Source organism: Balaenoptera musculus, chromosome 14, assembly GCF_009873245.2.
Source record: "Balaenoptera musculus isolate JJ_BM4_2016_0621 chromosome 14, mBalMus1.pri.v3, whole genome shotgun sequence".
Taxonomy (NCBI): domain Eukaryota; kingdom Metazoa; phylum Chordata; class Mammalia; order Artiodactyla; family Balaenopteridae; genus Balaenoptera; species Balaenoptera musculus.
In genome coordinates this window covers 43,017,932-43,037,533 of record NC_045798.1, presented here as the reverse complement: position 1 = coordinate 43,037,533, position 19,602 = coordinate 43,017,932, and the positions used below count along the sequence as shown (strand labels likewise).

Below are 19,602 nucleotides of genomic sequence, written 5' to 3'. Positions count from 1 at the left end.
TCAAGAAATTCATAATCTCACAGAAGAGAAAACACGCACGCGAGGAGCAGAGAATGATTAATGCCGTGCAAACACATTATGTGCTGAGAAAAGGAGAAGTCAGTGTGGGTATGTAGAGTCAAGGTTCATGATAGAAATGAGAGGGCAGACTTGATTTTAACAGATGAGCTGGATTTAGATACACAGAGGGGAGAAAATTACATAAAACTGCCTGAAAGAGTGCACAGAAGAAACTGAGATAGTTGAGATTCAATATGACTAGAGATGGGGGATAGAAAAAAGTATAAAATAAGTAATTAGTAGGAGTAAAGTTCAAGGTGATATATATTTTTAAAAACAAGCAAAAATTAAGATTTTATAAAAGAGGCAAAGGAGAGTTTTAACAAGTATTTGACAGCAATAGTGTGCAAGGCAGAGTAAATTATTTGCATTCTTTGCTTCCTTTAGGCTTGCTTTTTTGACATGAAAAATAAAATAACAAACAAACATTATTTCAATACCTCACTTCCAGACCCGGATTCTAGTGGTCTCTTCTTCCTTGGTCCAATAGCTGCAAGAGCTGTGAGATTAGCATCTCTATGCTGTATCTGCGCGAGCTCCAACTGTTGTAACTAGAAGATGGAATAAAAAAAAAAAAATCAGTGTTTACACACAGTGATGCTCAAAGGGGGAAAGAAACTGATCACTAAGCCCACTGTTCTGTTCTTTACCAAATACGTGACAGTGTAAAATAAATATCAGATTTCCCTAACAGCCAACGGTACATCATTTCTTGATTCCTTTCCTCTAACAAACTCTTTATTCCTGAATCTCTAAATAGAAGAGGCAGAATTTAGGTAAGGAAGAAGTATGGAATAGAAGAAAAAGAAGAAAAGAAACACCCCTAGAGCTTAAGCTCTCCTTAGTTTAAGCACAGGTTAAGAAATGCCTGAAGAATAAGTTGAACGGTAAATTGGAGGGAAAGTGGCCAAAATATAGTCAAACTTTTTGGAATAACAGAGAATTACAGTTGGCCCTTGAACAACAAATGTGGGGGGGTAGAGGCGCGGACCCTCTATGAAGTAGAAAGTTCACATGTAACTTATCGTTGGCTCTCCACATCCGAGTTTCCTCCATATCCACGTATCTGCATCCATTAATTCAACCAACTGCAAATCGTGTAGCACTGTAGTAGGTACTTAGTGAACAAAATATGCATATAAATGAACCCACGCAGTTCAAACCTGTGTTGTTCAAAGGTCAACGGTACTTAAAAATAGTTTCTGTATATTATAGGAAACAGTTCTATGCTGTATGATTTACAAAGCACTTCCTTAAAATTAACTCATTTAACTCTTACAACGACACTGAAAGGTATATATTAATTGCTATAATAACATGAAAATTATACATATATGTTTTTTTAAAATAACTAAGGGAGAAAGTGAGGTTTTAAGAGATTGGGAAAACTTCATAAAGGTCACACAAATAATAAGTAGTAGAAACAGAACTCAGAGCCAAGTGTTCTCATTATAAACCTTTTCAATATATCACACTTTCTTATGGATTTACTCTGTATCTATCCTCATGTCAACAATTGAAAGTGAGTTAGTATTGTTTTGTTGTACAGCTTTCATTATGCCTAACCCACAATGACCAAATCTACGAGGTATAATTTTTTAGTATTTGGGCACTAAACTATTCAGGGGTACCCATCAAAGATGCCTCATTAAGGTAGATAAATTTAAGATACTAAAACTGGGAAATAAATGCACGAAACATAGCATCATTTCACCAAGGCAAGTAAGTGTCAAATGGTGTTCTTTAAAAAAACAAGATGAAGAAGTCAAAATAAAATATCACTACACAGGTCCTTAAGCTTTTCTGGAAAAGGAAGCAGGTTTAATTCCCACTGACATCTTATTACTGTGGAGAAGAAGGAAGAAAGAACCTGGCACTGGTTGCTAGATAAATATTCAAACAAGATCAGACTCCAAGATAGTCAACTGTAAGTAACCTACTGGGGAACCATAAATGTATCCTGAGAATATTTTTCTAAAAGAACACTAACTAAATTTTTAACATTAAAAAAAAAAAAAGCCTGGATGAAAGCAGCAAACAATTTATGATGAAATAGGCAGTCTCAGAGAGACACAAAGTAAAGATCACTTCAAATTATTTTATAATATCAGAGGAAAGACAAAGAATAAGCCATAGGTAACTGAATCCAGCAAAGCAGAAAACTCTTAACTAAAGAAAATGAACTAGGAACCATTTTCCATTTGTTCCCCAAATTACAGGGCAGAAATCCTTCATTTAAATTGTGTATTTACTTACATATAAATTGCTAGAAAACTATTTTCAGGAGTTATAAACCATCTTTTGTTAATGCTGGCCTTTTAAATAAAATATATAGTTTTAGAGTCTGATGCTGTCACAACATAGAACTTGTAGGTGACAAAATATAATTTTAATTAATCTACCCTGCAGCACAAATCAAACAACAAGCTATATTTTAATCTTTCCCTGTAGAGAAGTGGCATCTGCACAATAGTCACATCAAATAAATAGTTTTAAAATTTACCTCTGTCATCAAATTCCGCTACCTATATAGTAAAATACTTTCTCCCACTCTGCAAATTACACTTTGGTTTTCAGAAATCTCACAGACGTTTTAGAAAATTTTGCAAAACTCTTAACAAAAATGGAAACTGACAATAGTTTGGTTGTATTTACAATGAACTTTCTTAAAAACAATGTATTTTGGCCAGCACAACAGAGAAAAACTATGGACTTTTTTTTTTTAACATCTTTATTGGAGTATAATTGCTTTACAATGGTGTGTTAGTTTCAGCTTTACAACAAACTGAATCAGCTATACATATACACATATCACCATATCTCCTACCTCTTGCGTTTCCCTCCCACCCTCCTTATCCCACCCCTCTAGGTGGTCACAAAGCACCGAGCTGATCTCCCTGTGCCATGCGGCTGCTTCCCACTAGCTATCTATTTTATATTTGGTAGTATATATAAATCCATGCCACTTTCTCACTTCGTCCCAGCTTACCCTTCCCCATCCCCATGTGCTCCAGTCCATTCTCTCTGTCTGCATCTTTATTCCTGTCCTGCCCTTATGTTCTTCAGAACCTTTTTTTTTTAGATTCCATATAAATGTGTTAGCATACGGTATTTGTTTTTCTCTTTCTGACTTACTTCACTGTGTATGACAGACCCTAAGTCCATCCACCTCACTACAAATAACTCCATTTCGTTTCTTTTTATGGCTGAGTAATATTTCATTGTATATATGTGCCACTTCTTCTTTATCCATTCATCTGTCGATGGACACTTAGGTTGCTTCCATGTCCTGGCTATTGTAAATAGAGCTGCAATGAACATTGTGGTAAATGACTCTTTTTGAATTATGGTTTTCTCAGGGTATATGCCCAGTAGTGGGATTGCTGGGTCATATGGTAATTCTATTTTTAGTTTTTTAAGGAACCTCCATAGTGTTCTCCATAGTGGCTGTATTAATTTACATTCCCACCAACAGTGCAAGAGGGTCCCCTTTTCTCCACACCCTCTCCAGCATTAATTGTTTGTAGATTTTTTGATGATGGCCATTCTGACTGGTGTGAGGTGATACCTCATTGTAGTTTTGATTTGCATTTCTCTAATGATTAGTGATGTAGAGCACTCTTTCATGTGTTCGTTGGCAAGGTGTATATCTTCTTTAGAGAAATGTCTATTTAGGTCTTCTGCCCATTTCTGGATTGGGTTGTTTGTTTTTTTGATATTGAGCTGCATGAACTGCTTGTAAATTTTGGAGATTAATCCTTTGTCAGTTGCTTCATTTGCAAATATTTTCTCCCATTCTGAGGGTTGTCTTTTGGTCTTGTTTATGGTCTCCTTTGCTGTGCAAAAGCTTTTAAGTTTCATTAGGGCCCATTTGTTTATTTTTGTTTTTATTTCCATTTCCCTAGGAGGTGGGTCAAAAAGGATCTTGCTGTGATTTATGTCACAGGGTGTTCTGCCTATGTTTTCCTCTAAGAGTTTTATAGTGTCTGGCCTTACATTTAGGTCTTTAATCTATTTTGAGTTTATTTTTGTGTATGGTGTTAGGGAGTGTTCTAATTTCATTCTTTTACATGTAGCTGTCCAGTTTTCCCAGCACTACTTATTGAAGGGGCTGTCTTTTCTCCATTGTATATTCTTGCCTCCTTTATCAAAAATAAGGTGACCATGAGATTGGTTCAAGATGGCGGAGTAGAAGGACATGCTCTCACTTCCTCTTGGGAGAGCACCGGAATCACAACTAACTGCTGAACAATCATCGACAGGAAGACACTGGAACTCATCAAAAAAGATACCCCACAGCCAAAGACAAAGGAGAAGCCACAATGACACGGTAGGAAGGGCGCAATCACAATAAAATCAAATCCCATAACTGCTGCGTGGGTGACTCACAAACTGGAGAACACTTATACCACAGAAGTCCACCCACTGGAGTGAAGGTTCTGAGCCCCACGTCAGGCTTCCCAACCTGGGGGTCTCGCAACGGGAGGAGGAATTCCTAGAGAATCAGACTTTGAAGGCTAGCGGGATTTGACGGCAGGACTTTGACAGGACTGGGGGAAACAGAGACTAGACTCCAGGAGGGCACACACAAAGTATTGTGGGAATCAGGACACAGGGGAAGGAGCAGTGACCCCATAGGAGACTGAACCAGACCTACCTACTAGTGTTGGAGGGTCTCCTTCAGAACTGGGGGGTGGCTGTGTCTCATCGTGAGGACAAGGACACTGGCAGCAGAAGTTCTGGGAAGTACTCCTTGGTGTGAGCCCTCCCAGAGTCTGCCATTAGCCCCACCAAAGAGCCCTGGTAGGCTCCAGTGTTGGGTCGCCGCAGACCAAACAACCAACAGGGAGGGAACCCAGCCCCACCCATCAGCAGTCAAGCAGATTAAAGTTTTACTGAGATCTGCCCACCAGAGCAACAGCCAGTTCTACCCACCACCAGTCCCTCCCACCAGGAAACTGGCACAAGCCTCTTAGATAGCCTCATCCACCAGAGGGCAGACAGCAGAAGCAAGAAGAACTACAATCCTGCAGCCTATGGAACAAAAACCACATTCAAAGAAAGATAGACAAGATGAAAAGGCAGAGGGCTATGTACCAGATGAAGGAACAAGATAAAACCCCAGAAAAACAACTCAATGAAGTGGAGATAAGAAACCTTCCAGAAAAACAATTCAGAATAATGACACTGAAGATGATCCAGGACGTCAGAAAAAGAATGGAGGCAAAGATCGAGAAGATGCAAGAAATGTTTAACAAAGACCCAGAAAAATTAAAAAACAAACAAACAGAGATGAACAGTACAATAAGTGAAATGAAAAATACAGTAGAAGGAATCAATAGCAGAATAACTGAGGCAGAAGAACGGATAAGTGACCTGGAAGACACAATGGAAGAAATCACTGCTGCGGAAAAGAATAAAGAAAAAAGAATGAAAAGAAATGAAGACAGCCTAAGAGACCTCTGGGACAACATTAAACGCAACAACATTTGCATTACAGGGATCCCAGAGGGAGAACAAAGAGAGAAAGGATTGGAGAAAATATTTGAAGAGATTATAGTCGAAAACTTCCCTAACATGGGAAAGGAAATAGCCACCCAACTCCAGAAAGTGCAGAGTCCCATACAGGATAAACCCAAGGAGAAACACGCCGAGACACATAGTAATCAAATTGGCAAAAATTAAAGACAAAGAAAAATTACTGAAAGCAGCAAGGGAAAAACGAAAAATAACATACAAGGGAACTCCCATGAGGTTAACAGCTGATTTCTCAGCAGAAACTCTACAAGCCAGAAGGGAGTGGCAAGATATACTTAAAGTGATGAAAGGGAAGAATGTACAACCAAGATTACTCTACCCAGCAAGGATCTCATTCAGATTTGATGGAGAAATCAAAAGCTTTACAGACAAGGAAAGGCTAAGAGAATTCAGCATCACCAAACCAGCTCTAGAGCAAATGTTGAAAGACCTTCTCTAAGTGGGAAACACAAGAGAAGAAAAGGACCTACAAAAACAAACCCAAAATAATTAAGAAAATGGTAATAGGAACATACATATCGATAACTACCTTAAACATGAATGGATCAAATGCTCCAACCAAAAGACACAGGCTCGCTGAATGGATACAAAAACAAGACCCATATATATGCTGTCTACAAGAGACCCACTTCAGACCTAGGGACACATAAAGAATGAAAGTGAGGGGATGGAAAAAGATATTCCAGGCAAACGGAAATCAAAAGACAGCTGGAGTAGCAATACTCGTATCAGATAAAATAGACTTTAAAATAAAGAATGTTACAAGAGACAAGGAAGGACACTACAGACAAGGGATCAATCCAAGAAGAAGATATAATGAGTATAAATATACAGGCACCCAACAAAGGAGCACCTCAATACATAAGGCAACTGCTAACAGCTATAAAAAAGGAAATTGACAGTAACACAATAATAGTGGGGGACTTTTTTAACACCTCAGTTCCACCAATCATCCAAACAGAAAATTAATAAGGAAACACAAGCTTTAAATGACACAATAGACCAGATCGATTTAGTTGATATTTATAGAACATTCCATCCAAAAACAGCAGATTACACTTTCTTCTCAAGTGTGCACGGAACATTCTCCAGGATAGATCACATCTTGGGTCACAAATCAAGCCTCAGTAAATTTAAGAAAACTGAAATCATATCAAGCATCTTTTCTGACCACAATGCTATGAGATAACAAATCAATTACAGGGAAAAAAAACGTAAAAACCACAAACACATGGAGGCTAAACAATACGTTACTAAATAACCAAGAGATCACCGAAGAAATCAAAGAGGAAATCAAAAAATACCTAGAGACAAATGACAATGAAAACACGACGATCCAAAACCTATGGGATGCAACAAAAGCAGTTCTAAGAGGGAAGTTTATAGCAATACAAGCCTACGTCAAGAAACAAGAAACATCTCAAATGAACGATCTAAACTTCCACCTAAAGTAACTAGAGAAAGAAGAACAAACAAAACCCAAAGTTAGCAGAAGGAAAGAAATCATAAAGATCAGAGCAGAAATAAATGAAAAAGAAATGAAGGAAACAATAGCAAAGATCAATAAAACTAAAAGCTGGTTCTTTGAGAAGATAAACAAAATTGATAAACCATTAGCCAGACTCATCAAGAAAAAGAGGGAGAGGACTCAAATCAATATAATTAGAAATGAAAAAGGAGAAGTTACAACAGACACTGCAGAAATACAAAGCATCCTAAGAGGCTACTACAAGCAACTCTATGCCAATAAAATGGACAACCTGGAAGAAATGGACAAATTCTTAGAAAGGTATAACCTTCCAAGACTGAACCAAGAAGAAATAGAAAATATGAACAGACCAATCACAAGTAATGAAATTGAAACTGTGATTAAAAATCTTCCAACAAACAAAAGTGCAGGACAAGATGGCTTCACAGGTGAATTCTATCAAACATTTAGAGAAGAGCTAACACCCACCCTTCTAAAGCTCTTCCAAAAAACTGCAGAGGAAGGAAAACCCCAAACTCATTGTATGAGGCCACCATCACCCTGATACCAAAATCAGACAAAGATGTCACAAAGAAAGAAAATTACAGACCAATATCACTGATGAATATAGATGCAAAAATCCTCAACAAAATACTAGCAAACAGAATTCAACAACACATTACAAGGATCATACCCCATGATCAAGTGGGATTTATCCCAGGGATGCAAGGATTCTTCAATATACACAAATCAATCAATGTGATACACCATATTAACAAATTGAAGAAGTAAAACCATATGATCATCTCAATAGATGCAGAAAAAGCTTTTGACAAAATTCAACACTCATTTATGATAAAACGCTCCAGAAAGTGGGCACAGAGGGAACATACCTCAACATAATAAAGGCCATATACGACAAACCCACAGCAAACATCATTCTCAATGGTGAAAAACTGAACGCATTTCCTTTAAGATCAGGAACAAGACAAGGATGTCCACTGTCACCACTATTATTCAACATAGTTTTGGAAGTCCTAGCCACGGCAACCAGAGAAGAAAAAGAAAGAAAATGAATACAAATTGGAAAAGAAGTAAAACTGTCACTGTTTGCAGATGACATGATACTATACATAGAGAATCCTAAAGATGCCACCAGAAAACTACTAGAGCTAGTCAATCAATTTGGTAAAGTTGCAGGATACAAAATTAATGCACAGAAATCTCTTGCATTCCTATACACTAATGATGAAAAATGTGACAGAGAAATTAAGGAAACACTCCCATTTACCACTGCAACAAAAAGAATAAAATACCTAGGAATAAACCTACCTAGGGAGACAAAAGACCTGTATGCAGAAAACTATAAGACACTGATGAAAGAAATTAAAGATGATACCAACAGATGGAGAGATATACCATGTTCTTGGATTGGAAGAATCAAAATTGTGAAAATGACTATACTACCCAAAGCAATCTATAGATTCAATGCAATCCCTATCAAATTACCAGTGGTATTTTTTACAGAACTAGAAAAAAAAAATCTTAAAATTTGTATGGCGACACAAAAGACCCCGAATAGCCAAAGCAGTCTTGAGGGAAAAAAACAGAGCTGGAGGAATCAGACTCCCTGACTTCAGACTATATAACAAAGCTACAGTAATCAACACAATATGGCACTGGCACAAAATAGACCAGTGGAACAGGATAGAAAGGCCACAGATAAACCCATGCACCTATGGTCAACTAATCTATGACAAAGGAGGCAAGGATATACAATGGAGAAAAGACAGTCTCTTCAATAAGTGGTGCTGGGAAAACTGGACAGCTACATGTAAAAGAATGAAATTAGAACACTCCCTAACACCATACACAAAAATAAACTCAAAATGGATGAGAGACCTAAATGTAAGACCAGACACTATAAACTCTTAGAGGAAAACAGAGGAAGAACACTCTTTGACGTAAATCACTGCAAGATCTTTTTTGATCCACCTCCTAGGGTAATGGAAATAAAAACAAAAGTAAACAAATAGGACCTAATGAAACTTAAAAGCTTTTGCAAAGCAAAGGAAACTACAAACAAGACGAAAAGACAACCCTCAGAATGGGAGAAAATATTTGCAAATGAATAAACGGACAAAGAATTAATCTCAAAAATATATAAACAGCTCATGCAGCTCAATATTAAAAAAAACCCCACCCAATCCAAAAATGGACAGAAGACCTAAATAGATATTTCTCCAAAGAAGACATACAGATGGCCAAGAATCACATGAAAAGCTGCTCAACATCATTAATTATTAGAGAAATGCAAATCAAAACTACAATGAGGTATCACCTCACACCAGTTAGAATGGGCATCATCAGAAAATCTACAAACAAATGCTGGAGAGGGTGTGGAGAAAAGGGAACCCTCTTGCACTGTTGGTGGGAATGTAAGTTGATACAGCCACTATGGAGAACAGTATGGAGGTTCCTTAAAGAACTAAAAATAGAATTACCACATGATCCAGCAATCCCACTACTGGGCATATACCCAGAGAAAACCATAATTCAAAAAGACACATGCACGCCAATGTTCACTGCAGCACTATTTACAATAGCCAGGTCATGGAAGCAACCTAAATGCCCATCAACAGATGAATGGATAAAGAAGATGTGATACATATATACAATGGAATATTACTCAGCCATAAAAAGGAGTGAAATTGGGTCATTTGTAGAGACGTGGATGCATCTATAGAGTGTCATACAGAGTGAAGTAAGTCAGAAAGAGAAAAACAAATATCGTATATTAACGCATATATGTGGAACCTAGAAAATGGTACAGATGAACCGGTTTCTAGAGCAGAAATTGAGACAGAGAAGTAGAGAAAAAGCATATGGACACCAAGTGGGGAAAGAGGCAGGGGGTGGGGGTTGTGGTGTGATGAATTGGGAGATTGGGATTGACATATATACACTGCTATGCATAATAGGTATAACTAATAAGAACCTGCTGTATAAAAAGATAAATAAAATAAAATTCAAAAATTCAAACAAAAAAAAAAGGTGGCCATATGTGCATGGGTTTATCTTTGGGCTTTCTATCCTGTTCCATTGATCTATATTTCTGTTTTTGTGCCAGTACCATACTGTCTTGACTACTGTAGCTTTGTAGTATAGTCTTAAGTCAGAGAGCCCGATTCCTCCAGCTACATTTTTCTTTCTCAAGACTGCTTTGGCTATTTGGGATCTTTTGTGTTTCCATACAAACTGAAATTTTTTGTTCTAGTTCTGTGAAAAATGCCATTGGTAGTTTGATAGGGATTGCACTGAATCTGTAGATTGCTTTGGGTAGTATAGTCATTTTCACAATATTGATTCTTCCAATCCAAGAACATGGTATATCTCTCCATCTATTTGCATCATATTTAATTTCTTTCATCCGTGTCTTACAGTTTCCTGAGTACAGGTCTTTTGTCTCCTTAGGTAGGTTTATTCCTAGGTATTTTATTCTTTTTGTTGCAACGGTAAATGGGAGTGTTTCCTTAATTTCTCTTTCAGATTTTTCATCATTAGTGTATAGGAATGCAAGAGATTTCTGTGCATTAATTTTGTATCCTGCTACTCTACCAAATTCATTGATTAGGTCTAGTAGTTTTCCGGTAGCATCTTTAGGATTCTTTATGTATAGTATCATGTTACCTGCAGACAGTGACAGCTTTACTTTTTCTTTTCTGATTTGGATTCCTTTTATTTCTTTTCCTTCTCTGAGGGCTGTGGCTAAAGCTTCCAAAACTATGTTGAATAATAGTGGTGAGTGTGGGCAACCTTGTCTTGTTCCTGATCTTAGTGGAAACGGTTTCAGTTTTTCACCATTGAGAACGATGTTGGCTGTGGGTCTGTCATATATAGCCTTTATTATGTTGAGGTAAGTTCCCTCTATGCCTACTTTCTGGAGGGTTTTTATCATAAATAGGTGGTGAATTTTGTCAAAAGCTTTTTCTGCATCTATTGAGATGATCATATGGTTTTTATCCTTCAGTTTGTTAATATGGTGTATCACATTGATTGATTTGTGTATATTGAAGAATCCTTGCATCCCTGAGATAAAACACACTTGATCATGGTGTATGATCCTTTTAATGTGCTGTTGGATGCTGTTTGCTAGTATTTTGTTGAGGATTCTTTGGCATCTATGTTCATCAGTGATATTGGCCTGAAGTTTTCTTTCTTTGTGACATCTTTGCCTGGTTTTGGTATCAGGGTGACGGTGGCTTTGTAGAATGAGTTTGGGAGTGTTCCTCCCTCTGCTATATTTTGGAAGAGTTTGAGAAGGACAGGTGTTAGCTCTTCTCTAAATGTTTGATAGAATTTGCCTGTGAAGCCATTTGGTCCTGGGCTTTTGTTTGTTGGAAGATTTTTAATCACAGTCTCAATTTCAGTGCTTGTGACTGGTCTGTTTACATTTTCTATTTCTTCCTGGTTCAGTCTTGGAAGGTTGTGGTTTTCTAAGAATTTGTCCATTTCTTCCAGGTTGTCCATTTTATTGGCATAGAGTTGCTTGTAGTAGCCTCTCAGGATGCTTTGTATTTCTGCAGTGTAAGTTGTTACTTCTCCTTTTTCATTTCTAATTCTATTGATTTGGGTCTTCTCCGTTTTTCTTGATGAGTCTGGCTAACGGTTTATCAATTTTGTTTATCTTCTCAAAGAATCAGCTTTTAGTTTTACTGATCTTTGCTACTGTTTCCTTCATTTCTTTTTCATTTATTTCTGCTCTGATCTTTACGATTTCTTTCCTTCTGCTAACTTTGGGGTTTTTTGTTTTATTTTCTCTAATTGCTTTAGATGTAAGGTTAGGTTGTTTATTTGAGATGTTTCTTGTTTCTTGAGGTAGGATTGTATTGTTATAAACTTCCCTCTTAGAACTACTTTTGCTGTATCCTATAGGTTTTGGGTCATTGTGTATTCATTGTCATTTGTTTCTAGGTATTTTTTGATTTCCTCTTTGATTTCTTCAGTGATCTCTTAGTTATTAAGTAGTGTATTGTTTAGCCTCCATGTGTTTGTATTGTTTACAGATTTTTTCCTGTAATTGATATCTAGTCTCATAGCGTTGTGGTCGGAAAAGATATTTGATATGCTTTCAATTTTCTTAAATTTACCAAGGCTTGATTTGTAACATGAGATATGATCTATCCTGGAGAATGTTCCATGAGCACTTGAGAAGAAAGTGTATTCTGTTGTTTTTGGATGGAATGTCCTATAAATATCAATTAAGTCCATCTTGTTTAATGTATCATTTAAATCTTGTGTTTCCTTATTTATTTTCATTTTAGATGATCTGTTCATTGGTGAAAGTGGGGTGTTAAGGTCCCCTACTATGACTGTGTTACTGTCGATTTCCCCTTTCATGGCTGTTAGCATTTGTCTTATGTACTGAGGTGCTCCTTTGTTGGGTGCATAAATATCTACAACTGTTATATCTTCTTCTTGGATGGATCCCTTGATCATTATGTAGTGTCCTTCTTTGTCTCTTGTAATAGTCTTTATTTTAAAGTCCATTTTGTCTGATATAAGATTTCTACTCCAGCTTTCTTTTGATTTCCATTTGCATGGAGTGTCTTTTTTTCATCCCCCCACTTTCAGTCTGTATGTGTCCCTAGGTCTGAAGTGGGTCTCTTGTAGACAGCATATATACATATGGGTCTTGTTTTTGTATCCATTCAGCCAGTCTATGTCTTTTGGTTGGAGCATTTAATCCATTTACATTTAAGGTAATTATCGATATGTATGTTCCTATTACAATTTTCTTACTTGTTTTGCGTTTGTTATTGTAGGTCTTTTCCTTCTCTTGTGTTTCCTGCCTAGAGAAGTTCCTTTAGCATTTGTTGTCAAGCTGGCTTGATGGTGCTGAATTCTCTTAGCTTTTGCTTGTCTGTAAAGGTTTTAATTTCTCCGTCAAGTCTGAATGAGATCCTTGCTGGGTAGAGTAATATTGGTTGTAGGTTTTTCCCTTTCATCACTTTAAATATGCCCTGCCACTCCCTTCTGGCTTGCAGAGTTTCTGCTGAAAGATCAGCTGTTAACCTTACAGGAATTCCCTTGTATATTGTTTGTTGTTTTTCCCTTGCTGCTTTTAATATTTTTTCTTTGTATTTAATTTTTGATAGTTTCATTAATATGTGTCTTGGCGTGTTTCTCCTTGGATTTATCCTGTATGGGACTCTCTGTGCTTTCTGGACTTGATTGACTATTTCCTTTCCCATATTAGCGAAGTTTTGAACTATAATCTCCTCAAATATTTTCTTAGTCCCTTTCTTTTTCTCTTCTTCTTCTGGGACCCGAATAATTTGAATGTTGGTGCGTTTAATGTTGTTCCAGAGGTTTCTGAGACTGTCCTCAATTCTTTTCATTCTTTTTTCTTTATTCTGCTCTGCAGTAATTTTTTCCACTATTTTATCTTCCAGGTCACTTATCCGTTCTTCTGCCTCAGTTATTCCGCTATTGATTCCTTCTAGAGAATTTTTAATTTCATTTATTGTGTTGTTCATCATTGTTTGTTTGCTCTTTAGTTCTTTTAGGTCCTTACTAAACGTTTCTTGTATTTTCTCCATTCTATTTCCAAGATTTTGGATCATCTTTACTATCATTACTCTGAATTCTTTTTCAGGTAGACTACCTATTTCCTCGTCATTTGTTTGGTCTGGTGGGTTTTTACCTTGCTCCTTCATCTGTTGTGTGTTTCTCTGTCTTCTCATTTTGCTTAACTTACTGTGTTGGGGTCTCCTTTTCGCAGGCTGCAGGTTCGTAGCTCCTGTTGTTTTTGGTGTCTGCCCCCAGTGGTAAGGTTGGTTCAGTGGGTTGTGTAGGCTCCCTGGTGGAGGGGACTGATGCCTGTGTTCTGGAGGATGAGGCTGGATCTTGTCTTTCTGGTGGGCAGGTCTGCGTCCGGTGGTGTGTTTTGGGCTGTCTGTGACCTTATTATGATTTTAGGCAGCCTCTCTGCTAATGGGTAGGGTTGAGTTCCTGTCTTGCTAGTTGTTTGGCATAGGGTGTCCAGCACTGTAGCTTTCTGGTCATTGAGTGGAGCTGGGTCTTAGCATTGAGATGGAGATCTCTTGGAGAGCTTTCGCCATTTGATATTATGTGGAGCTGGGAGGTCTCTGGTGGACCAATGTCCTGAACTTGGCTCTCCCACCTCAGAGGCACAGGCCTGACACCCGGCTGGAGCATGAAGACCCTGTCAGCCACACGGCTCAGAAGAAAAGGGAGAAAAAAAGAAAGAAAGAAAGAAAAAATAAAATAAAATAAAGTTGTTAAAATAAAACATTATTAAAAAGTAATTTAAAAAAAGGAAAGAAAAGAAAAAATGGACAGGCAGAACCCTAGGACAAATGGTAAAAGCAAAGCTATACAGACAAAATCATACAAAGAAGCATACACATACACACTCACAAAAAGAGAAAAAGGAAAAATATATATATTTAGTTGCTCCCAAAGTCCACCGCCTCAATTTTGGGATGATTCGTTGTCTATTCAGGTATCCCACAGATGCAGGGTACATCAAGTTGATTGTGGAGATTTAATCCGCTGCTCCTGAGGCTGCTGGGAGAGATTTCCCTTTCTCTTCTTTGCTCGCACAGCTCCTGGGGTTCAGCTTTGGATTTGGCCCCGCCTCTGCGTGCAGGTTGCCTGAAGGCGTCTGTTTCCGTTCAGACAGGACGGGGTTAAAGGAGTGGCTGATTAGGGGGCTCTGGCTCACTCAGGCCGGGGGGAGAGACGGGTACGGAATGCGGGGCGAGCCTGGACGTTGCAACAGCCTGAGGCACACCGTGTGTTCTCCCGGAGAAGCTGTCTCTGGATCACGGGACCCTGGCAGTGGCGGGTTGCACAGGCTCCCGGGAGGGGAGGTGTGGATAGTGACCTGTGCTTGCACACAGGCTTCCTGGTGGCGGCAGCAGCAGCCTTAGCGTCTCACGCCCATCTCTGGTGTCTGCACTGATAGCCGTGGCTTGCACCCGTCTCTGGAGCTTGCTTAGGCGGTGCCCTGAATCTCCTCTCCTCGCACACCAGGAAACAAAGAGGCAAGAAAAAGTCTCTTGCCTTTTCGGCAGCTCCAGACTTTTTCCCGGACTCCCTCCTGGCTAGCTCTGGCTCACTAGCCCCCTTCAGGCTTCCTTCACGCAGCCAACCCCAGTCCTCTCCCTGGGATCCAAACTCCGAAGCCAGAGCCTCAGCTCCCAGCCCCCGCCCGCCCCAGCGGGTGAGCAGACAAGCCTCTCAGGCTGGTGAGTGCTGGTCGGCACTGATCCTCTGTGAGGGAATCTCTCTGCTTTGCCCTCCGCACCCCTGTTGCTGTGCTCTCCTCCACAGCTCCGAAGCTTCCCCCCCGTCCACCCTCCGTCTCCACCAATGAAGGTGCTTGCTAGTGTGTGGAACCTTGTCCTCCTTCACAGCTCCCTCCCAGAGGTGCAGGTCCTGTCCCTATTCTTTCGTCTCTGTTGTTTCTTTTTTCTTTTGCCCTACGCAGGTACATGGGGAGTTTCTTGCTGTTTGGGAGGTCTGAGGTCTTCTGCCAGCATTCAGTAGGTGTTCTGTAGGAGTTGTTCCACATGTAGATGTATTTCTGATGTATTTGTGGGGAGGAAGGTGACCTCCATGTCTTACTCTTCTGCCATCTTGAAGGTCTCTGAAAAACTACACACTTTTAACTGGAACAGGAGGATGTTCTGGGCATTAACGTGGACTTGGCATACACAGTGGGTGAAAACGACATGCAAGCTCAGTTCAGTGAAAACAGCCATTGAATTAGAGGTTTGCTGGTGGAAAACGGGATTGCAAGTGACATGCTTATCTACACAGAAAACCTCAAGGTAGATACAAAAAAACAAAACCAAAAAACCTCCTAGGACTAATGAATGAGTTTAGTAAGGCAACAAGACTCAAGGTCAATACACAGAATAATCATATTTCTAAATATCATTAAGGTAAAGTCTGAAACTTAAATTTTTAAAAATCCCACTTATAATAGCTTTCCCCAAAATGAAATACTTAGGTATCAATCTAACATGTACAGGTATTTGTATGCTGTAAACCACAAGACGCAGATGAAAGAAATAAAGGAAAATACAGATAAATGGAGAGACATGCTGCATTCATGGACTGTAAGATTCAACATAGTAAAGATTTCAAATCTCTCCAAATTGATCTACAGATTTAACACGATTCCAATAAAAATTTTTTGTGGATATGGATAAGTTGATTGTAAAACTTATATGGAAACCGAAGAAACTAGAAAAGCTAAATCAATTTTGGGGAGAAAAAGGGAACAAAATGGAAAGAATTACACCATGCAATTTTAAGAATTACTTACATAAGGCTACAGTAATCAAAATTATGTGTTATTGACAAAGGAATCGACACATAGGTTAATGAAACAGAATAGAGAATCGAGAAATAGATCCACATAAATATGGCCAATTTATTTTTGACCAGGGTGGAAAACAATTCAATTGAGAAAGCACAGTTATTTCAACAAATGGGGCAATTGAACATTCACATGCAAAAAAATGAATCTTGAACCTCAAACCTTATAAAAAATTAACTCAAAATGTCAACTATAAACTTCTAGCAAAAAGCTTAAGGAAAAATCTTTGTGACTTGGGACCCAGAAAAGAATTCTTAGACATGACAGCCAAAGGCAGGTCTCTTTTTTTTAAATTGACAAATTTGACTTCATAAAAATTAAACTTTTGCTCTGTAAAGGACACAGTTAAGAGAATGAAAGAACTAATTTTTCTCTACAAGCTATATGCCTTTTCTTTTTCTTGCCTTATTGTACCAACAATATAATGTTGAATAGTAGTGAAGAAAGCAGACATCCTTGCCTTTTTCCTAATCTTTGGAAGAAAGCATTCAGACTTTTCACCATTAAGAATGATTTTTAGTGGTAGGGTTTTAACAGCTGTCCTTTATCAGACTGAGAAAGTCCCTTCTATTCCAAGATTGCTGAGAGTTTTATTATTAATGGATGTTGAAATCTGCCAAATGTATTTCTACATCAATTGATATAGTCACATGGTTTTTCTTTCTTAGACTATTAATATGTTAGATTTTACTGACTAATTTTTGAATATTGAACCAGCTTTGCATCCCTGGGGTAAACTCAACTTGGTCAAGATATATTATTATTTTTATATATCACTGGATTTGATTTGCTAATATTTTGGTGAAGATGTTTACATCTATGTTCATGAAGCATATTGGTCTGTAGTGTTCATTGGTATGCTGATTAGATCAGAGTCACATATAAAAAATCTGTAGCTCAAGAGTGGTAATAAGAATCAAACATAGTAATATGGGGTTGCTTTCCTGAGCTCCTCCCTTTCAACCATCTTCCCAGTAATTTCTGGTTTCCTGGGGCTCCTCTTTTTGGCCCTCTGGCCAGAAAGCTGGGGCTTTAGTTACTCCTCTTTGCCACATAGTTCTATGACTGCCTCCATGCCTAAGGTCAAGCAGCAAGAAAAAATGGGGGTGGGGAGTGGAGTAAAAAGTGAGATGGCAACCTCACTGCTGGTTCAGAAGTCAGTTTGAATTCTCATCTTCTTCCCCAATTTGCCTAATATTTACTTTTCAAAGCCTTCGAATAGCTGCTCCATGCATTCTGTCCAGGTTTTATAGCTGTGTTCAGTGGCAGAAACAGTATGGAATGTTTTTACTCCATCTTAACTGAAACCATTCAAAGCTAGTTTAATCAGAATTCTGACAGCAGGCTTCTGTTATATTATATTCCTACTAGCATTTACTTCATAAAACTTAAGCCTGCTTGCTCACCTATACCAGCAAACTCTCTCAACTTGGTCCAAAAAGACCTAACAGGCTTCGCAGGTTTTCTTTTAAGGGCACCCTCATTCCTTCCTTAAAGGCTAAAGAAAAAGGCAGAAGTCTTCATCTCCCTAATCATAGTCTCTCTGATATCAAGTAGAGGTCCCCTAAAATTCAAGTCAGTGCCCTAGAGAGCAACAGAGCAATCGTGGTTGAAAATTATTTTATCTCTGGTGTTTAGTACTTGTCTCTGTTCCTTAAAAGTATAACTATGGTAGTACTGACTTTAATCAAGAGCCAAACCACATTAACAGATTACCTTAAAAAATCACACAAGCTCTCAGAGGTAAAACTTGGTAGAGGTACTTCTTGATGCTAAGGACATAATTAAAAAAAAAAAAAAGATATAGAAAAAATGAAAATTAATGAAAACAGAAAGCAAAAGGTTATTAGGCAGAATCAGAGGAGTTACATGAAGAATGAATAAGCTAGTGTCCTACAGCCAACTCCCTCAACAAATATAGGGACATATTTAACAGAAAGGGCTAAATAATCTAGATAATTATGACACTGACATAATGGGAAATCCAAAAATGAGTTTCTGTTTCATGCTCAAGGAAGGCAAGATATTGGGGGAAAATGCAGGCACAGAGAGTACAAAAGATGACAGCAGAGCTGTCCTTCATAACAAATGATCCAAAAATATGAAGTAGTGTCACCTTCAGTCCGATTTTGCTACATACTTTCAGAAAGTGATAAGGTATAAAGCAAAGGAAGGAATTGAGAGGTAAGTTAATGAGCCTGTGCTCTAGAGCCCACGAGCCACAACTACTGAGTCCTCGTGCCACAACTACTGAAGCCCGTGTGCCTAGAGCCCGTGCTCCACAACAAGAGAAGCCACCACAATGAGAAGCATGTGCACCACAACAAAGAGTAGCCCCCACTCGCTGCAACTAGAGAAAGCCTGCACGCAGCAACGAAGACCCAACAGAGCCAAAAATAAATAAATTAATTTAAAAAAAAAAGAATGTCCTGCTTAGATTTCATAATTACGGTTAACATAATCTTAAACCAAAGGAAAAAAATTTTAGAACAAGTTCCAAAAAAAATCATCTCCCCACCTCACATAAATTCAAGGATACCACAATTCAAACACAGAATCCTTTTTAACCCCTTAAAGACAATTATTAAGCAGGCATTCTACCAAATCAAACAGTCACAGGGTCTGATTAATTTTTCTCCCAACCATTAAGGCTAATAATATCAGGACACTGTCCAGAAAACCTGAGATCCTTGGCTTGAAGTTTTTTTCCTCCACTGATAATTTTTTTTAATTGAAGTATAGTTGATTTAAAATACTGTGTTACAATGTTCATTGCAGCTCTATTTATAATAGCCAGGACATGGAAGCAACCTAAGTGTCCATCGACAGATGAATGGACAAAGAAGATGTGGCACATATATACAATGGAATATTACTCAGCCGTAAAAAGAAAGGAAACTGAGTTATTTGTAGTGAGGTGAATGGACCTAGAGACTGTCATACAGAGTGAAGTAAGTCAGAAAGAGAAAAACAAATACCGTATGCTAACACATATATATGGAATCTAAAAAAAAAAAAAAGGAACTGACGAACCTAGGGGAAGGACAGGAATAAAGACGCAGACATAGAAAATGGACTTGAGGACACGGGGAGGGGGAACGGTAAGCTGGGACGAAGTGAG

General features: G+C 38.3%; 1 protein-coding gene across 2 annotated transcripts in view; it reads right to left on the bottom strand.

The window, feature by feature from the left end:
* TAF4B (TATA-box binding protein associated factor 4b) overlaps positions 1–19,602 on the bottom strand; it is a 115,102-nt gene that overhangs the window by 20,403 nt on the left and 75,097 nt on the right. For both annotated transcript variants that reach the window (XM_036823941.1, XM_036823942.1), the window contains one exon: positions 501–611. In XM_036823941.1, the coding sequence (XP_036679836.1) occupies positions 501–611 (111 nt within the window). The remainder of the gene's footprint in view (positions 1–500; positions 612–19,602) is intronic.